This window comes from Stegastes partitus, unplaced genomic scaffold (genome assembly GCF_000690725.1).
Source record: "Stegastes partitus isolate 25-593 unplaced genomic scaffold, Stegastes_partitus-1.0.2 Scaffold1329, whole genome shotgun sequence".
NCBI classification, from domain to species: domain Eukaryota; kingdom Metazoa; phylum Chordata; class Actinopteri; family Pomacentridae; genus Stegastes; species Stegastes partitus.
In genome coordinates, this window is record NW_007579060.1 from 89,655 (window position 1) to 105,807 (window position 16,153).

The 16,153-nt window shown below is 41.5% G+C and overlaps 1 protein-coding gene across 1 annotated transcript in view; it reads right to left on the bottom strand.

Annotated features, from left to right (window-relative positions):
• The window catches only part of cabp7a (calcium binding protein 7a), a 38,691-nt gene extending 24,315 nt beyond the window's left edge, over positions 1-14,376 (bottom strand). Inside the window, exon 1 of the mRNA XM_008298580.1 lies at positions 14,268-14,376. Coding sequence (XP_008296802.1) covers positions 14,268-14,376 — 109 coding nt within the window. The remainder of the gene's footprint in view (positions 1-14,267) is intronic.
• Positions 14,377-16,153: the final 1,777 nt, after the last annotated feature.

The window sequence follows — 16,153 nt, forward strand, 5'->3', positions numbered from 1 at the left end:
ACAACGCTGGTTTATTGGTGACATGATTCATCTAACATGAAGAACACATAGTTAAAGTTGTGTTTTTTGAGGATTTAACGAGTCCAGTATTTGCTCCTCTTTAGCTCTGACTGAGCCTCGAAACTCAAATTACTGTAAATTCCAGACTATTGAGGGCACCTGAATATTAGCCGTACCCACTAACTTTAAAAATAAGTTTTGTACATTTATAGGGCACACATGTCTACAAGCTGCAGGTGTCCACGTTGTACCATGAGATATTTACACTGAAAGATTATTTTAAACTTTTAATTAAATACATACCGGTAACATACACAAATATGTAAATGCTTTTTTCTGAACACTGCCTGTAACACAGCTGGTTAAGAAAATAAAAACACAGCAGCCTACCAGGAAAAGTCATTGATCGCTATCTTCATCTTCCTCCTGCACTAAAACCACTAAAGTCGTCTTCTTCAGTGTCAGAACTGAACAGCCTCAGAAATACTTCCTCAGTCTCTCTTTGGTTGTCGCTCTCAATGTCACTCAAGGCAAATTCGTAAAAATCGTAAAAATCCATAAATTAGCCGCGTCATTGTTTAAGCCGCAGTGTTCAAATCGTGTGAAAAAAGTAGCGTCTTATAGTCCGGAAATTACAGAAAGTGATTTTGTCTGACTTCCAAGATTTAACAGAACTCTGATTTATTGGTGACATGATGCTAACATGAAGAACACATCGTTAAAGTCATGTTTTGAGGATTTAACGTGTCCAATATTTGCTCCTCTTTAGCTCTGACTGAGCCTCCAAATTCAAATAAGTCGGCATTTTTAGCTATTAAAAGCTCCCATGTTCATTTCTAACTTTGTCTGTCATTCTAGTCAGTAAAGTGGGTTTACCAGGAAAAAGATAATGAGGGAAACCAAAACAGTACCAGCTCATGAAAACGGCAGAGTCAGTGATTATTCTCTTCAGATTTGTGCCTCCAAGCAATTCTCACTTTAGATTACAGCGGCTTTATGTTCCCGAAGCTTCGGAACTTCAATTGCTGCCAAACTAACATTATAACTACTCCATGATTAGAGTTTCTGGTTAATTCAGAGCAATGAACAAAAGTCAATTTCCAGGCAAATTTCACCTTTTTTTGAACTGTTTGAGCTGGACAAATGTTGAGCTGTGTCACCGTTATAGTTGCTTCTGGCCTTTTTAAATATCAGAACTCATCTCATTTTCACTTTCAATTACATTTTACTGCCTCATTACTGTACACTTTTTTAAAAATGGAATTAGACGCCGCTGTTGTAGCATCTTGCACTCTGGGAGCTGTGTGCATATATTTTGTTGTTGAAAGCTTGTGGTATTTGCTTTGATGTACAGAGAGGTGCTTGTTGGCCTTCAAAGATGCAACGCCACGTCGCAGATCTTCCCCCCGCGGTGTGATCTGACAGAGGATGAAAAGCACAGAGCGAAGATCGGGAGGTGGCGAGCATCTAAGGCCGAACTCCCACGAGAGAAAAGGTGCAGTCTATTCCCATTACGCCGCTCTCCCCCGTATGTCAATGACGAGTGCCGGATCCTGGCTACAGCAAGCAGAGATGCCCAAACAAGTGTGTGAAAAAAAGAAGCGAGGAATCACTTTGAAAAGGAGGCTGATTCATACAGACAAACAGAGAGCTCTTGGATTCGTGACAAGGGTGAGACATCAAACACAAAAGGGCAGGATGTCCGTTTTTTTTGTTTTTTTTTCATGCAGCTTTCTGCTAAGTCAGAGTGATGAAGTCGATAAAGTCGACTGGATTGTGTTGTTTTCTGTCATTTAATGTCATTTGTTTTGTTCATTTTGTGGCTTGTTTGTAAGTTTTGTGTCGTGTTTTTTGTTGTTTGGTGTCATTTTGTGTCTGGTTTCTGTGAGTTTGTGTCTCATTTGTTAATTTTGAGACTTGTTTTTATCAATTAATGTCTTTTTTGTGTTGTTTTGTTGCCAGTTTCTGTCACTTTGTCTTGTTTGTATCTTGTTTAGTCAGATTTGTTTTTGCAATTTTGTGTCTGTTTTCGGTTTTGTGTCTCAGTTGTGTTCCGTATCTGGTTTTGTCCGTATGTGTTACGTCTGTGTCTGTTTCTCGTTTCTGTGTGTTTCTTGACATTTAATGTCTTATTTATTTTGTTTGTGTCAGATTTTTTCCATTTTGGTTCTGGTATGTGTTCTGTTTTTGTTGTTTTGTGTCATTTTCTGTCTGGTTTGCGTGACTTTATGTCATTTTGTGTTCCATTTGTTATTTTGTGTCTTGTTTTTGTCAATTGACGTCATTTTTATATTGTTTTGTTGCTGGTTTCTGTCAATTTGTGTCCTATTTGAATCTCATTTAGCCAGATTTTTTGCAATTTCGTGTCATCATTGTCTTGCTTTCTGTTCCGTTTTTGTCATTTTGTGTCTGTTTTGTTTGTTTTGTGGTGTCTTCTGTGTGTTTTCTCTCATTTAATGTCTCATTTTTTTTTGTTTTGTGTCAGATTTTTTTCTATTTTGGATCGGATTTGTGTCCTTTTTTGTGTGTGTGTCTCATTTGTGTCTTGTTTTCGTCAATTAATGTCTTTTTTTGTATTGTTTTGTTTTGTTGTTGCTCGTGTCTGTCAGTTTGTGACTCATTTGTGTCGCGTTTAGTCAGATTTTTTTAATTTCGTATCTTGGGTGTGTTGCTTTGTGTCCCATTTTTGTCATTTTGTGTCTCACTTGCACCGTTTTGGGTCTTGTTTTTGTTGTTTTGTGTTTTGTTTGTGTCATTTTTGCGTCAAAGTTTTGCTGCTCACCATCAGTCTGTCTAAATTTTAACAATGTCATCATCTTTAGCTGTGTACACAATGAAAGAAAAAAAAAAAAAGCAATCAGGAAGTATAGCGGGTGAAATAATCCTGGCGGAGCAGGAAGGACACACACGGGAATATTTACTTGGATTTTCGAGGCATGCCCGGAGCAACAGCTAAATTTAGCATTAGTGCAAACTTTTGCCAATTACACGTGGTGCACTTTGAGCAGAACAGACTAATGCCGGGGCTTTTGTAGCCGTGAAGTGTCCGTGAAGGTAATCCAGGCCTTGTTTTTTTTCAAAGCCCAAAGATCCTCTTTCGCCTCAGTCAGACCTGCATCTGCTTAGGGCTGCTTTGGATGGGTAATTGCAGCACACCCACTCTTTATGTAAGACCTTATCAGTGTGAGAAAAACACTGCTGCACTGTGTCTGTGTGTGTGTGTGTGAACCTCCGGCGACTATTTTTAAACACCCATAGCAACCTTAATCCATCTTTAGCTGGATATGGGCCGACTTGGACACCCGAAAGATTTGAATATTACCATAACCAGCCTCTAACAAGGCTCTGGAGAGTTCAAAAGGAGTCTGTGGCAAGAGTCTGAGTTGTCTGTGTGTTTAAAGACAAATCCCACCGCTGGGTTTGGATTGAAACTCCTCCCTTTATTATGAAATTTGAGGCACATTAACCTCGCCGGTGGAGCGCTGACACGACATCAAACAAGAAGAGGAAACGGAAAAAGAAGGAGTCGGAAAGGTCGAGGTGCTTCATCCCCTGTATGAAAGAATCCTCAGCCAACTTCTTAAACCCCACTTGACCTCCAGTGATTGAAGTCGGTGGAAGGCCGTGAAATTTTAGCCCATCGCTGTTTCATTTTCAGAAGAGAAGGAGGATCATTGATCTGTCTCCATGTCTATGTTTTTTAAAATTTTCCATCATGGATACCAAGCTGAGCCGAGGCCAAACATCCACAAAAGGCCCCATAAGAAGCACCTCAAACAAAAAGGTCAGACGTAAACAATCCTGATGCATCATCAGTTCCGCCGAGTTAACGTCACACACTCGCTTACGGATGCAGGTTTTTCTACTTATTGTTATTGTCAGGTGTAAACTTTGCCGTGTTGTTCATCAAAGGGAGGAAATATTACCAGGGAGGGGAAAAAAAACAAAGCACTTCACCTTCCAGGACTCATCACAGTTCATTTCACAGGTAATAAAGTCTGCAGGATCCACTCTCTTCATGGCAATCGATAAAAATGGAAATAAATGACTTAACTTCAATCTACCCGACAGCAGTACTCACAGCGTTTCGGGATATTTCCCGCTAATCTGCGCCACATGTTTTCCATCAAAACCGGGGAAGGTTGGATGTCGTACCAGATTACAGCGACTGATTAACTGGGAACTTATTCGAGACACTGCAGTTGTTGACGTGATCAAAATGTCAAATGTTTGAACCGCATCGAGTGGAAGGAGAAAAAAAAAAACAAATGGCATTTTCAAGAGTGATTGTGTTGCTCTCAGTGTGCTCCAACTTCGCTTGTAATACATTTCTTTATGGTTGAGGAATAGTTGGTCTCGATTCGGTCAATTAAATGGAAACATGAGGAAGCAGCTTTGGTTAAAGACGACAGAAATCTGCTTATCGACATCTCTAAAGCTACCAAATGAACATGTTCCATCTTTGTAAGGTGGAATATCCGGCGCAATCCGGTACATTTTCTGTCAAATTCCCCAAATGTCTCCTTTGAGTCTCCAAACTGTCTCTGTTCTGTACAGAAGCCAGTGTTTGCAGACACTGTTGGCTACGTAAATCCACAACAAATGTCCAAAATCTGCCTCCACTTTAAAGCCTATAGACACTAAACCCTCACAGACTTAACTGACATCAGCTGTAGTGTTTGTCAGTTTGTTAGGCCTTGAGTTGGTAATGAAAACAGAGGAATGGGACACAGTATTGTGATGTTATTATACAATTATGATGTATAAATGCAAAAAAATATGAATTTAGACTCATTTTTGAATTGCAGTCTAATCAGCTGCGAAGTTTGTTACAGGATTTAACTAAAATGTAAACCTATGAAAGGCTGAATGAAGGTTTTATTACTTGATTTTTAAAATTTTATTTATATAAATATATATACACACGTGGACAAAATTGTTGGTAGCCCTCGATTAATGAAAGAAAAACCCACAACGGTCACAGAAATAACTTGAATTTGACAAAAGTACTAATCGATAAAAATTCTATGAAAATTTACCAATAAAAAATCCGACGTTGCTTTTGAACCGTGGTTCAGCAGAATTATTTTTAAAAAATAAACTCATGAAACAGGCCTGGACTAAAATGATGGTACCCCTAACTTAATATTTTGTTGCACAACCTCTTGAGGTGATCAAACGGTTTCTGTAACTGTCAGTGAGACTTGTGCTCCTCTCAGCAGGTGTTCTGGTCCACTCCTCATGAGCAGACTGATCCAGTTGTCTCAGCTTTGAAGGCTTCCTTCTCCAGACGCCATGTTTCAGCTCCTTCCACAGATGATCAATAGGATCTAGATCAGGGCTCATAGAAGCCACTTCAGAACAGTCCAGTGTTTTCCTCTGAGCCATTCTTGGATGTTTCTAGCTGCTCTGTGTTCTGGGTCATTATCCTGTTGCAAATCCATGACCTGCGACTGAGACCAAGCTCTCTGACACTGGGCAGCACATTTCTCTCTAGAACACCTTGATAGTCTTGAGATTTCATTGGACCCTGCACAGATTCAGACACCCTGAGCCAGATGCAGCAAAGTAGCCCCAGAACATAACAGAACCTCCTCCATGTTCCACAGTAGGGACAGTGTTCTTTTCTTGATATGCTTCATTTTTGCGTCTGTGAACATAGAGCTGATGCCAAAAAGTTCCAGTTTTGTCTCGTCTGTCCAGAGGACGTTCTCCCAGAAGCTTTGTTACTTGGCAACATGCAGTTTGGCAAATTCCAGTTTGGCTTTTTTATGATTAGTTTTCAACAACGGTGTCCTCCTTGGTCGTCTCCCATGAAGTCCACTTTGGCTCAAACAACGACGGATGGTGCCATCTGACACTGATGGACCTTGACCTTGGAGTTCACCTTTAATGTCTTTACAGGTTGTTCTGGGCTCTTTGGTTACCATTGGAATTATCCGTCTCTTCCATTTGTCATCAGTGTTCCTCCTGTGGCCACGTCCAGGGAGGTCGGCTACAGTCCCATGGATCTTAAATGTCTGAATAATATGTGCAGCTGTAGTCACAGGAACATCAGCTGCTTGGAGATGGTCTCATATCCTTTACCTTGAACATGCTTGTCTATCATTTTCTTTCTAATCTCCTGAGACAACTCTCTCCTTGGCTTCCTCTGGTCCAGGTTTAGTGTGGTCCACACCATGTCACCAAACAGCACAGTGACGACTTGTAACCCTATAAATAGGCCGACTGACTGATTACAAGTTTGTAGACACCTGTGATGCTAATTAGAGGACACACCTTGATTGAACATGTCCCTATGGTCACATTACTTTCAGTCTTTTCTAGGGGTACCATCATTTTTGTCCAGGCCTGTTTCATGAGTTTATTTTTTTTTTTAAATAATTCTGTTGAACCACGGTTCAAAAGCAATGTCTGATTTTTATTGGTTAGTTTTCATAGAATTTTTATTTATTATTACTTTTGTCAGATTCAAGTTATTTCTGTGACCGTTGTGGGTTTTTACAAGTATACAAGTGTATTCTTTTAACTAGTCCTTAAGGTGTTATATTAATTACTGGTAATGTTGATGCTCAATATTTTTGCATCTAAGATCAGTTAATGTTGTTTTATCAGATTTGAAATTTAATAAAGGTATAACTGGACATATATATATTTTCCTTCATAATTTTATGATTTTAGCATCTTTTTTATTTGAGCTGATTTATTATAGGCTGTATTTTATGACTTATGCAGTTATAGATCCACATGTTGTGCACTGTTTATAGATTTGCACAAATCACCAAAAATCAGGAAAAGTATGAACGGAAAGGTATTGAACTGAAAATACAAACAGCTTTGCAAATGTGCAAGAAATAGAAACAACAGTTAGCAGTCGATGCTCTTGCTTACAGATAAACTTTCTCCCTTCATGTTTGATGTTGTATATATTTGGGGGGGGCAGTCATGTTTATACGTTATCAAATCATCTCTAAACTGAAAGCAAGCCCCTCAGAAAAGACATGAGGACAGAGTAGCATTGCAAAATCTGCATCGAAGTCCTCGTACACGTGATGATTTGACAGCGGGACAACACTTTGTAGGAAAGTGCCTCTAACTTGATAAGTTTGGAGACTAAGCTCGGGCCAGCGAATCCTCACAACACTCTCTGAATAAGTCAGTTGCACGTTCACACTCATGCAGAGGACAGGGAGTAATGGAGAAGTGGGAACGAGAGTGATAGCAAACCTGGCACATGCTAGCTAGCCAAATAATCTTTCTCCAGATTCCACATTTACTGCATGAAAAAAAAAAAAAAAAGACCAAGAAAAAAAAAAAACAAACGTGTAAAAACAACAAATTTCCATTTTCCGTGCGCTTGTCGCCAGATTATTTCTTGGCCGAGCAGAAGCAGCCTCGAGTCCCTGCTGGTTGCCTGGCAACAGCGGGTACTAGTCCCAAATGACTAATTTTAAAATTTTTCTACTGATTTAACCCACGACATGTGCCATGTTAATTAGTGAGCTTCAGAGGTGACAGATATTTTCGTACCTTAAGACAGAGCCAGGATCTTTCCGGTGTTGATTCAAACTGCTGGCGAAAGCTTCAAATGTTTGATTTTAGGTGGTTTACGACCTGCTAACTTTCTAACTGTCATCTCGAAAGACACATTTTTTTTGTTTGGAAGCGTCAAGCATCACCTTTATAGTTCCTTTTCAGTGGTCATTTCTACAATACCATAAAGTTTACATTTAAAAACAACCCAATAATGTCACAACCGCTGCAGTTTTTTCAAATGAAGACTCGCTTTTACAACATGTGGCTCAGCAGCTGGGGTGCCGGGTCACTTCGACCTCTGCTCATCTCTGCTCCTGTCTTTGTCACCATCAGTGTCAAGTAGAGCTTTTTTCATATGCCCGCATCCAGGGCGGGTAATACATTCAGGAAAGTCATTTTGAAATCCATTCCTGCCTTTGCCGTGCGTCTGACGGGGTTGTGTAAGACGACCCTGAATCAGGTAAAGCGGTAACGGTTGAGGATTGTGCAGAGTGATGGGATGACATACAAAGTGAGATTTATTATTCGCGGCCTGATTATATAAAACGACGGATGCGTTCACGGCTGTCCCCGCTGCCACACATCTGTAATGTCACAACCAGGTCTTTATTTTTTTCTGTCTCGCTTGTCGTTTTTCATTTTTCGCTCAGATGTATACTCATTTTATTTTTTGCTTTACTTTCAGTCACCTTGTGATATTACCCCACCACCCATCCCACGCCAATGATGACAAACCCAGCAGCTCAGGAGTCAAAATGTGACCATAAAATCTGAACACGATGCAGGCTGGAGTAATTAAACAATTACACCCATCAGTCAGCGCATTTCTGTCGTCTTTGTTAATCATTAACAAAAGCTGTCTGACTTACAAAACGATGTTTGCCAGACTCGTAGCGTGGTGAAAAGGATTTGATTTGTAAGTGGAAGTGTGATGGTGTTAGCAGTTGGAAAAGCATTTATTAGCTCATTTTATTTCAGCATTCTTGAAAAGAGAGAGAAAGCTTTCTGCAGGATGGCATGAAAAGCTCTCGTCTTAGCGAGAGGAAACAAGCAGTTTGTTTCGAGGATCCAATTTAAGGGGAAAACAAGGTGCTTTTTTGTCCCTGTGAGGGAATAATAATTGAACTAATTCTGGCTTCCAGGGAGAGAAAGGCCCCGCTAATAGCAGTCAACAGCTGAGGTGAGCAGAAGAGACAAATAAGTGTTTGGTTTTGGTAAACACATCTGGATCCATGATTGGTCATTTTATTATTATCATGTGTTGTTGTCCAAATCTTCTTAGCAGTAGAGATGCTTCAAAATGGTCTCAGTTGACCCCTTTAGAAGCACGCCCCCGCAACGCCCACTCATTCTGCAGCGGCGATACGTTCTGTGCATATTTTTTTCTAGTCTTTCCGAGCAGATGCCGGTGTCTTTAAATATCTTCATTTGTATTCATGTAAGTATTTCCAAAGGAGTGGAAGTCAAACCCTGCACCTCGGGGCGAAGAAATGAGTCAATGTTGCTGCTGCAGCTACAGTAGGAGTCGAGCAGAAACATCAACAACGCCTCACAGGCAGTTTATGCCATTAGTAGCACAGTGGTGTCAGTGGGGTGTTTTTTTTTTTTTTCTTGGAGTAGCTGTCAGTCAAAGCCATTTGCAGCACCGAAAACTCTGCCGAGGGAGTGACTGAAAATGTTTAAAAAAAAAGAAGCCCCGGTAACGTGTGTTAATTCTTTTACTACCGAAAGCAAAGCTGTTCTCAAAAACAAAATGTAAGTTTGAATATGTTGAGAAAATACTCCTAAATGCAGTTGTTATGACTCATAGAGATACACAAACTCCCCAATTAGTCCTGTCCACAAGGCAAGAGCGCTCAGAGTTTCATTGTGCAAAATGCAGACTTTACCATCCAGCTTGACTGGTTGACACTTTGGTCCTTATCAAAGCAGAAGTAAATCAATTTAAGGACATTGTTTGTTTCATGCACCGCAATAAATGACACAACCAGATGTATTCAAAGCAAATACTCAATTCCCGTTTCACTCTGCAGCAAAAACCCAAAGTAAATGAAAAACCCGAGAACACAGCTGCTCTAAATCCTGCTTTGAACTTTGGTGGCTGTGCTCCCATTATTCCAATCACTTCCTGTTTGCGGTATCTCCTCTCTCTCGGTCTCTGGAGGGGTGAGGTGTTCGGGAGAGGAGCGACGGCCCGATCTGTGTTTGATCTGTAGACGAGGAAACCCCCCTCGTTCTCTCTCTCCGCCAGGAACAAATGGAGAGATAACTCTGCGGGCTGCGTTGATTCCGATTACTGCAGACAGTTACTCGGTGGGTTTTAAAATGCTCCCGGAGAGATTCTGTCCCCGCCGGGGGGCTCCGTGACAGCTTGGGTTTGGGATGCAACTTTCATGTTTAGGTGACAGTTGATTAAGAGGAAGTCTTTCATGCTCCAAAACCAACAAGTTTCAATAAACATTACGGTTATTAAAAGGAAATCCTGGCGTTTTAATCGAGCAACTGCTTCGTATTCCTCTGATTCCGTCTGCAGAATAAAAACTCCAAATGTGATATCCTGCCTTGAAAATCAGTAAATTCCCCTGTCTGCCTGTATTTTCATTTATGCTGTATTTGGACATGAATGATGCCTGCAAGCATGAAAAATAGCTGAGACTAATACTGACATTTTAGCAGCTAAGAGGAATAGCTGCATGTAGATTATAACATTGAAGCAATCGTTTATTTGTTCCGAATTAATCTACTTCTCCAATAAATGACACTTATAATGGCATAAAATTCAGTTATTAGACGAGTTAGACCAAGTTCTCCCACCTTGCTTATGTGTGCCAAATTGATTAACTGCCCTTCATGTCAGAATTTATTGACTACCTATGAATAAATTGAGCTTTTTTTTGCTCCACACCGGTTCCCAAATGAATGGACGTGTTTTGAGGTTTTTGGGACAATGCTCTCCAGAGTCTGTCGGCAGCAGAAGGAATTCAGGCCCTAATTTATAAAATAATGGTAAACTACAACTCCCTTCAAGCTCCAACGATTATTCCTCATAAAACAGAGGTAATGAACTAAAAGGAAGGCGAGTGCAGTGTATGTCTGTGTAATTGCGCAGCTCTGTAAATAAGAAAAAGTGGGAAACAAGGAGTTTGCAGGAAACACCCTGCATCTGTCTCGCGTCTCCGGGAAAGCGCCGCCATTTGTTTACACGAGCCTCACTCTGGGACCTGGTACAAATGCTTTAAGCTCAGCGTTGGGACTATTTTAAAGCTGCTTCCAATAGGGCTGTTGTTAGGCAGCGTGGAAATGGGCTACCCACTTAATTCCACCTGCAGTGATATTGACACTGGGCTTTTGTGTGTGTGCACATGTGTGTCTAGTGGTGGAGGAGGTCTAAACTATATTGAGCTCCTGTAATATGACCAACTGTTTTTTTTTTTTTTGTGTTGTTTTTTTTTTCCCTTCATGTGTGGGAGGGGAAATGGAGAATATGGAGTCCAATTCAATTTATGCTCGCATCATTGTACATTAAGGTACTTGCTACCACCCCCCACATGCACACCGAGGCTTATCGAGCATCAGAAAAATAGCCTTTTTTTTTTGTTCCAATTATAGCTCTGACAGCCTCGACCACAAAGCGCAGCGCCATTGGTCCATTCCCCACGAGAGTCCAAGCCAGTAATTGAAAATCAAGTCCTTGGCAATGCGTGCCAATAGGGCTCCAGCCTCCTGTCCCTATACATGCACCCGCACACACATATTCACTAATGTGCAATTTCGTTTTCGTGACAAAGCCCCGTCTCCCTGACGGCTGAGCTGATGTATGTGACACTTCAGACTTCCAGCCAATTCTCCTCCATCTCTCCAGAGATAAGAGCGGCGACGAGATGCTGTCGCTCGAGCGGCGCGTTTCTCATCAACAAGTCACATATGAAGCGTCGCCGCTGTCAGAATCGAATTGAAATGTAGTGAATATTGTGCCGTGTGTGTTTTAATTCAGGACTGTTGCTAACACTGCTAACGTTAACCATCAAACTGGCTTTACTTCTTCAGCATTTGGGGTCCTACTAAAAACAAGTTAGCAATAAATCCTGCAAAACCAATGACTGCTTTTGTCTTGTCTTGTAGAAAGTGTGTAGAAAAGGTTGTGGTTTTCAGCCTCTTTTTGCTGCAAACTGATACAGGTGTGGATGCGTTATTTACTTTAAGAACAAATAACATAAAACTCATTCAGATGTTTTCCTACATAGTGAAGCTGCAGTGCTAATTAGACCCAAAGAAGTCTAGTTCCTGTTTGACTTAAATCTCTGAACTCCACCAAACAGCAATCCAAACATTTATTTGGGGATTTCAGAGGGTAATGCAGCATAAAAAAGAAAAAAGTCTGTCAGCTCTAACTACATTAATGCATCATATTTTTCAGCTGACTTCTAACAAGATGCCACAATCGTGTTTAAAAGCAAATAAATCTTTAAGCATCGAGCTGATAATCAATGCGTGAGGGTTTGGTAGGTAAGCAGAGATCCAGAACAAGCATGCAGCATATATGTTTCTGGAAAGGAAAATGCACAAAGATAGCAGTTTTCAACACTGTTACAGCAACACTGCTTCCAAAAGCTAAAAAAAATAAGCATAAATCAACATTAAGCTGTTTATAAAGTCACTTCTTTGAGCCGTTAATCATTGTACCAATCAGCCCCGTCGTGTTATTCTCATTTTGCGCTTTCTAGCAGGAAAAGCCGTGAACCTCAGCTCCACTCTTGACAACAACAACAACAATGTTCAATCTCCTCAGTGACACCCCCTTTAAAGTCTGCCACTTTCACAACCTGTAAGACATCCCTCACACAGGACCACTAATGCTCTGCAACAGCTGAAAAAGCCTCTGTCACTGCTGTTAACCGCACACCACCTCGGGCTCTCCTCCGCAGAGCATCCCAATGCCTCTCCAGTCAAACTGCAGATATAAGTTGAGCTTTACAGCCAAAAAAAAACAAGCTTCCTTTTGCTTGAGTGCAGGTATAAGTGGATTTTGTCTAATTGGAGTTAAACTAAAGTGTTCTCTGCTCGTAGCAATCGACAGACAAAGAGCAGACAGTAAATCGAAGTAGGAGGGTGAAAAGGAAGCTGAGATTCCTGCATCTCAGCAACCAGAAGCTTCTTCTTCCTTCTTCTGGCGTCAGTAAAAGTGACTGAAATATGAGGCGACCATCTTTTTTTTGTGTGTGTCTGTGTGCTGCTGCGTACAAGGTCTCTGAAAACTGGAAATCATGTTTGACAATAAAGCGCTGAGTGATGCAACGCTATAATCATGCAAAGATCACTTTTGGCACTGACATGTTGCCATTTCTCTTTTATCACAGAGTCAGTTTGTTGGATGCCAAAAAAACAACAACACAATGGCACTTTAAAATCAGCCCGATTTATCTGGCATTCTTGTCTTTTCTGGATGTTTCTGCTGCTCCCAAACAGGTGTTGTGTGAAACGCGCTGGGGCTGCTCAGCCTTTCAACACCTTTTGGGAGTCAGAACCAATTCATTTCTGGCCTCCTCCACCAGGCTTTTCTAATTAATATCAACCTCGGCAATGAATAGCAGCTCCCAAACCTTATTATGTGTGTGTGTGTGTGTCTTTGAGAGTACTGCAGATGCACAAAAAAAAAAAAAAAACCTGCTTGTATGAGACAAAAGCTGCTGTGTAATTTTGTCAATTCAAACGTGTGCAAGTGCAGTTAACAATTTGTTTCGGGTCTTTCACATCCACAGATTTTTGTTTTTCCCATACAAGACCCAGCTTGTTTGTAGTTAACACGTATGCATTACATCCATGGCCTCATCAGAAATGCATCAGGGCAGTCAAATGTGTGTCATCTCAAAGTGCACGGGAGAGGTGCGGCGGATCACGTCAGCCGCCTTTACAGCGTCACCGCACCGAAAACATGGCAACGGCACCACAAACTTACTGTCATCAACACGCGCTTTGGGACTTGGCTCATGTCTTGAGGGCAGCTGCATGATAATGTGCAAGATGTCGCAGGTTCACATCACAAGCAGCTCCCGGCGTGAATATTCTCTAGATGTTGTAGGGGAAGGAAAAACAAAGTGCTCGGGGTTTGTGTCAGCAGTGTTGAAGTGGATGTCACTTCTTTTGCTCTGCAGTGCTTCAGAGGTTCAATGTGAATATTGATGTTTCAGATGTTCCTTTAAAAAAATGAATAAATAAACTGCTGGATGTTGGTTGATTTGACATTCTCCAGAAAAGATGGAAACATCCACAAACCCAATTTCCACCCACTTGTCTCTGGTTGTAGTTAGAGCAAATGCATCAAGACTTTATGACAGAATTCTCTCTCTCTCTTTTTTTTTTAAACCACACCAGCTTCACACTAAGAGGAAATGCTCTGAAAATGCTGCAAATCTGCATTCTCACTGAATGTGTCTTATCTTTGGGTAACAGTCATAACAAAGACTTTTCCACATTCTGTTTCATCTAGCAGGATCAGAAGAAGAAAAAAAAGGGAGGAAAAATAAATGCAACCCACTGAAATCCAAGACATCCCCAGTGTCTGTCTGAATCAGAGCTCTCCAAGGTCCTGAACGCGCGTCTTTTCTTTTTTTTCCTTTTTTTTGGAGAAACTCCACGGCAGGAGCTGACCAACAGCCGCCTCCTGCACAAACCTGCTCAGCTGATTAAACCCCCATCCCCCCCATTCCCTTGAACCAGGTAAGCAATCTCACCTTCAACTTCGTCTTCGGGCAGGTTCACCGGGGCGCTGTAGGAGAGGATGTCGGGGATGGTGCAGATCCCCCGGTACATCAACGTGGAGGTGACTGGATGCATCGGCATGGCTGCGACCTTTGCTCGCCACCTGCGCCCTCGTCATACAGAAAACGGTCTACAGAGAGGATCCCAACTTCCCCTCACGGTCGCCGAGGGAACGGAGGAGCGAGTCCATGGATGAGAGGAGGGGGAAGCGGGGAAACGGCGGATTCCGCAGCCTTAGAAATCTTCCTTGTTGGTCAATGAATGAAGAGAGAAGGGGGGGAAATAAATGTGAAGGGGGTGATGGTGGGGGGAGGATGTCCTACCTCATTGCAGTTTTGGTGTGTGCTCGGAAAACAATAATGCACAAAGTCGCCAAGACTACCGAAGAAAATGCGCACATGAAGACAACAGCAGCGGCTCAGACAAGCTCCACATCTGAGCTAATTAGTGCTGGTTATTTGTCTCTGATGTGCAAAAAAAAAAAAAAAAAGACCAATCAGTGCAACAAAAATCGAATCCTATGAATCCCCAGAATCGTCTGATGAGAGCGAATCCACTTGTTGGATACGTGCGCTCACTTGACGCACTCCGTCCCTCAAGCTCCAGCCGCCTTCATAGAATCCACAGAAACGACATGTGCAGAAATAAAAAAGAATAATAAGGGGAAAGGTTGGGGAGGGAGAAAAAAAAATCTAAATGTGCCTTTTAGAAGCTTGATGTGATGTCCGGATCCACAAAAACAGTAATTGCTCGCTCGCTGTTAATTGCATTGCGATCCAGCTGTTGAGTCTTCAGCGGAGGAGTGAAGGAGTTTTTTTTTTTGTTTTTTTTTTTTGTGAAAGGAAGCTCTGTGTGTGCGTGGATCAGATATCTAGTCCTCTCTCCTTCTTTCTCTCTCTCGTATCACCCCCGTCACTCTGTCTCTCACATCCATACGCACACTCTGTATAAGGGTGTAGGCAATCCCCCCGCATAGCGCACAAAACGCACCCTCCCTCCCCGCTTGGTCTCACTCACCCTCAGCACTCCGCTTATCGCCGGCGTTACGCTAAAACCACAAAGACTGTGATTGATAGACGGTGTGTTTTAGGTGTCTGACTGATTCCCTTCTATCTAAACCACAAAGAAAACGTGCGTTTCAGTGCAACTTGCTTAAAATCTAAAGCTGATTGCGTAGAACTTTAGTTAAAGCTGCATCCACTGCTGCTCTGGGTTGAGTATAGAATAAAGCTTCAGGACATATCAGCAGGAAGCGTTTTGCAGTTTGAGAATTAAAAAGTCTTCTGTGTCATCATCTCCAGCTGAGCAGCATCACTATCTGTGCAGGGCCACTCTTTGAAATTGTGCTTTACAGCTGATAAGGTTTGGTTAAGCAGCTGCAGACTGAGCCATGATGAATATGGAGCCACTTTTTCATGACCAAGAGGTGACTTTCTGGGTTTTTCCCCAGAAATATGTCTCTGATTTTGGTAGGAGCTGTATGTCAGGTACAGGTATAGTTGGGAGGTGTTCTTTTTATTACCTCACAAGAAGGTTAAAATTGTAAAATCTGATGATTTTTTGGAGCCAAAAACGAGAACAACAACAGGCGACGCTGTGAAATGAACAAAGCTAAGAGTATTATTGATAATTTTACACTGCAATTTTCCCCCATGTTTCTATTAAGTGAAATCATTTTTTTTCTTGATTTCCTAAATATATTCAGCAGACGACAATTTCTCAGGCATTGCTGCCTCTAAATAATAAGTTCCTCATCAATAAAAAAAAGTCACTTCTTTTATTCTGTATTTCTTTAGGTGTTTCATTCATTTTTTAAATGTTAAACAGAATTCTAAATTCTGGATCATAAAGGTTAAAG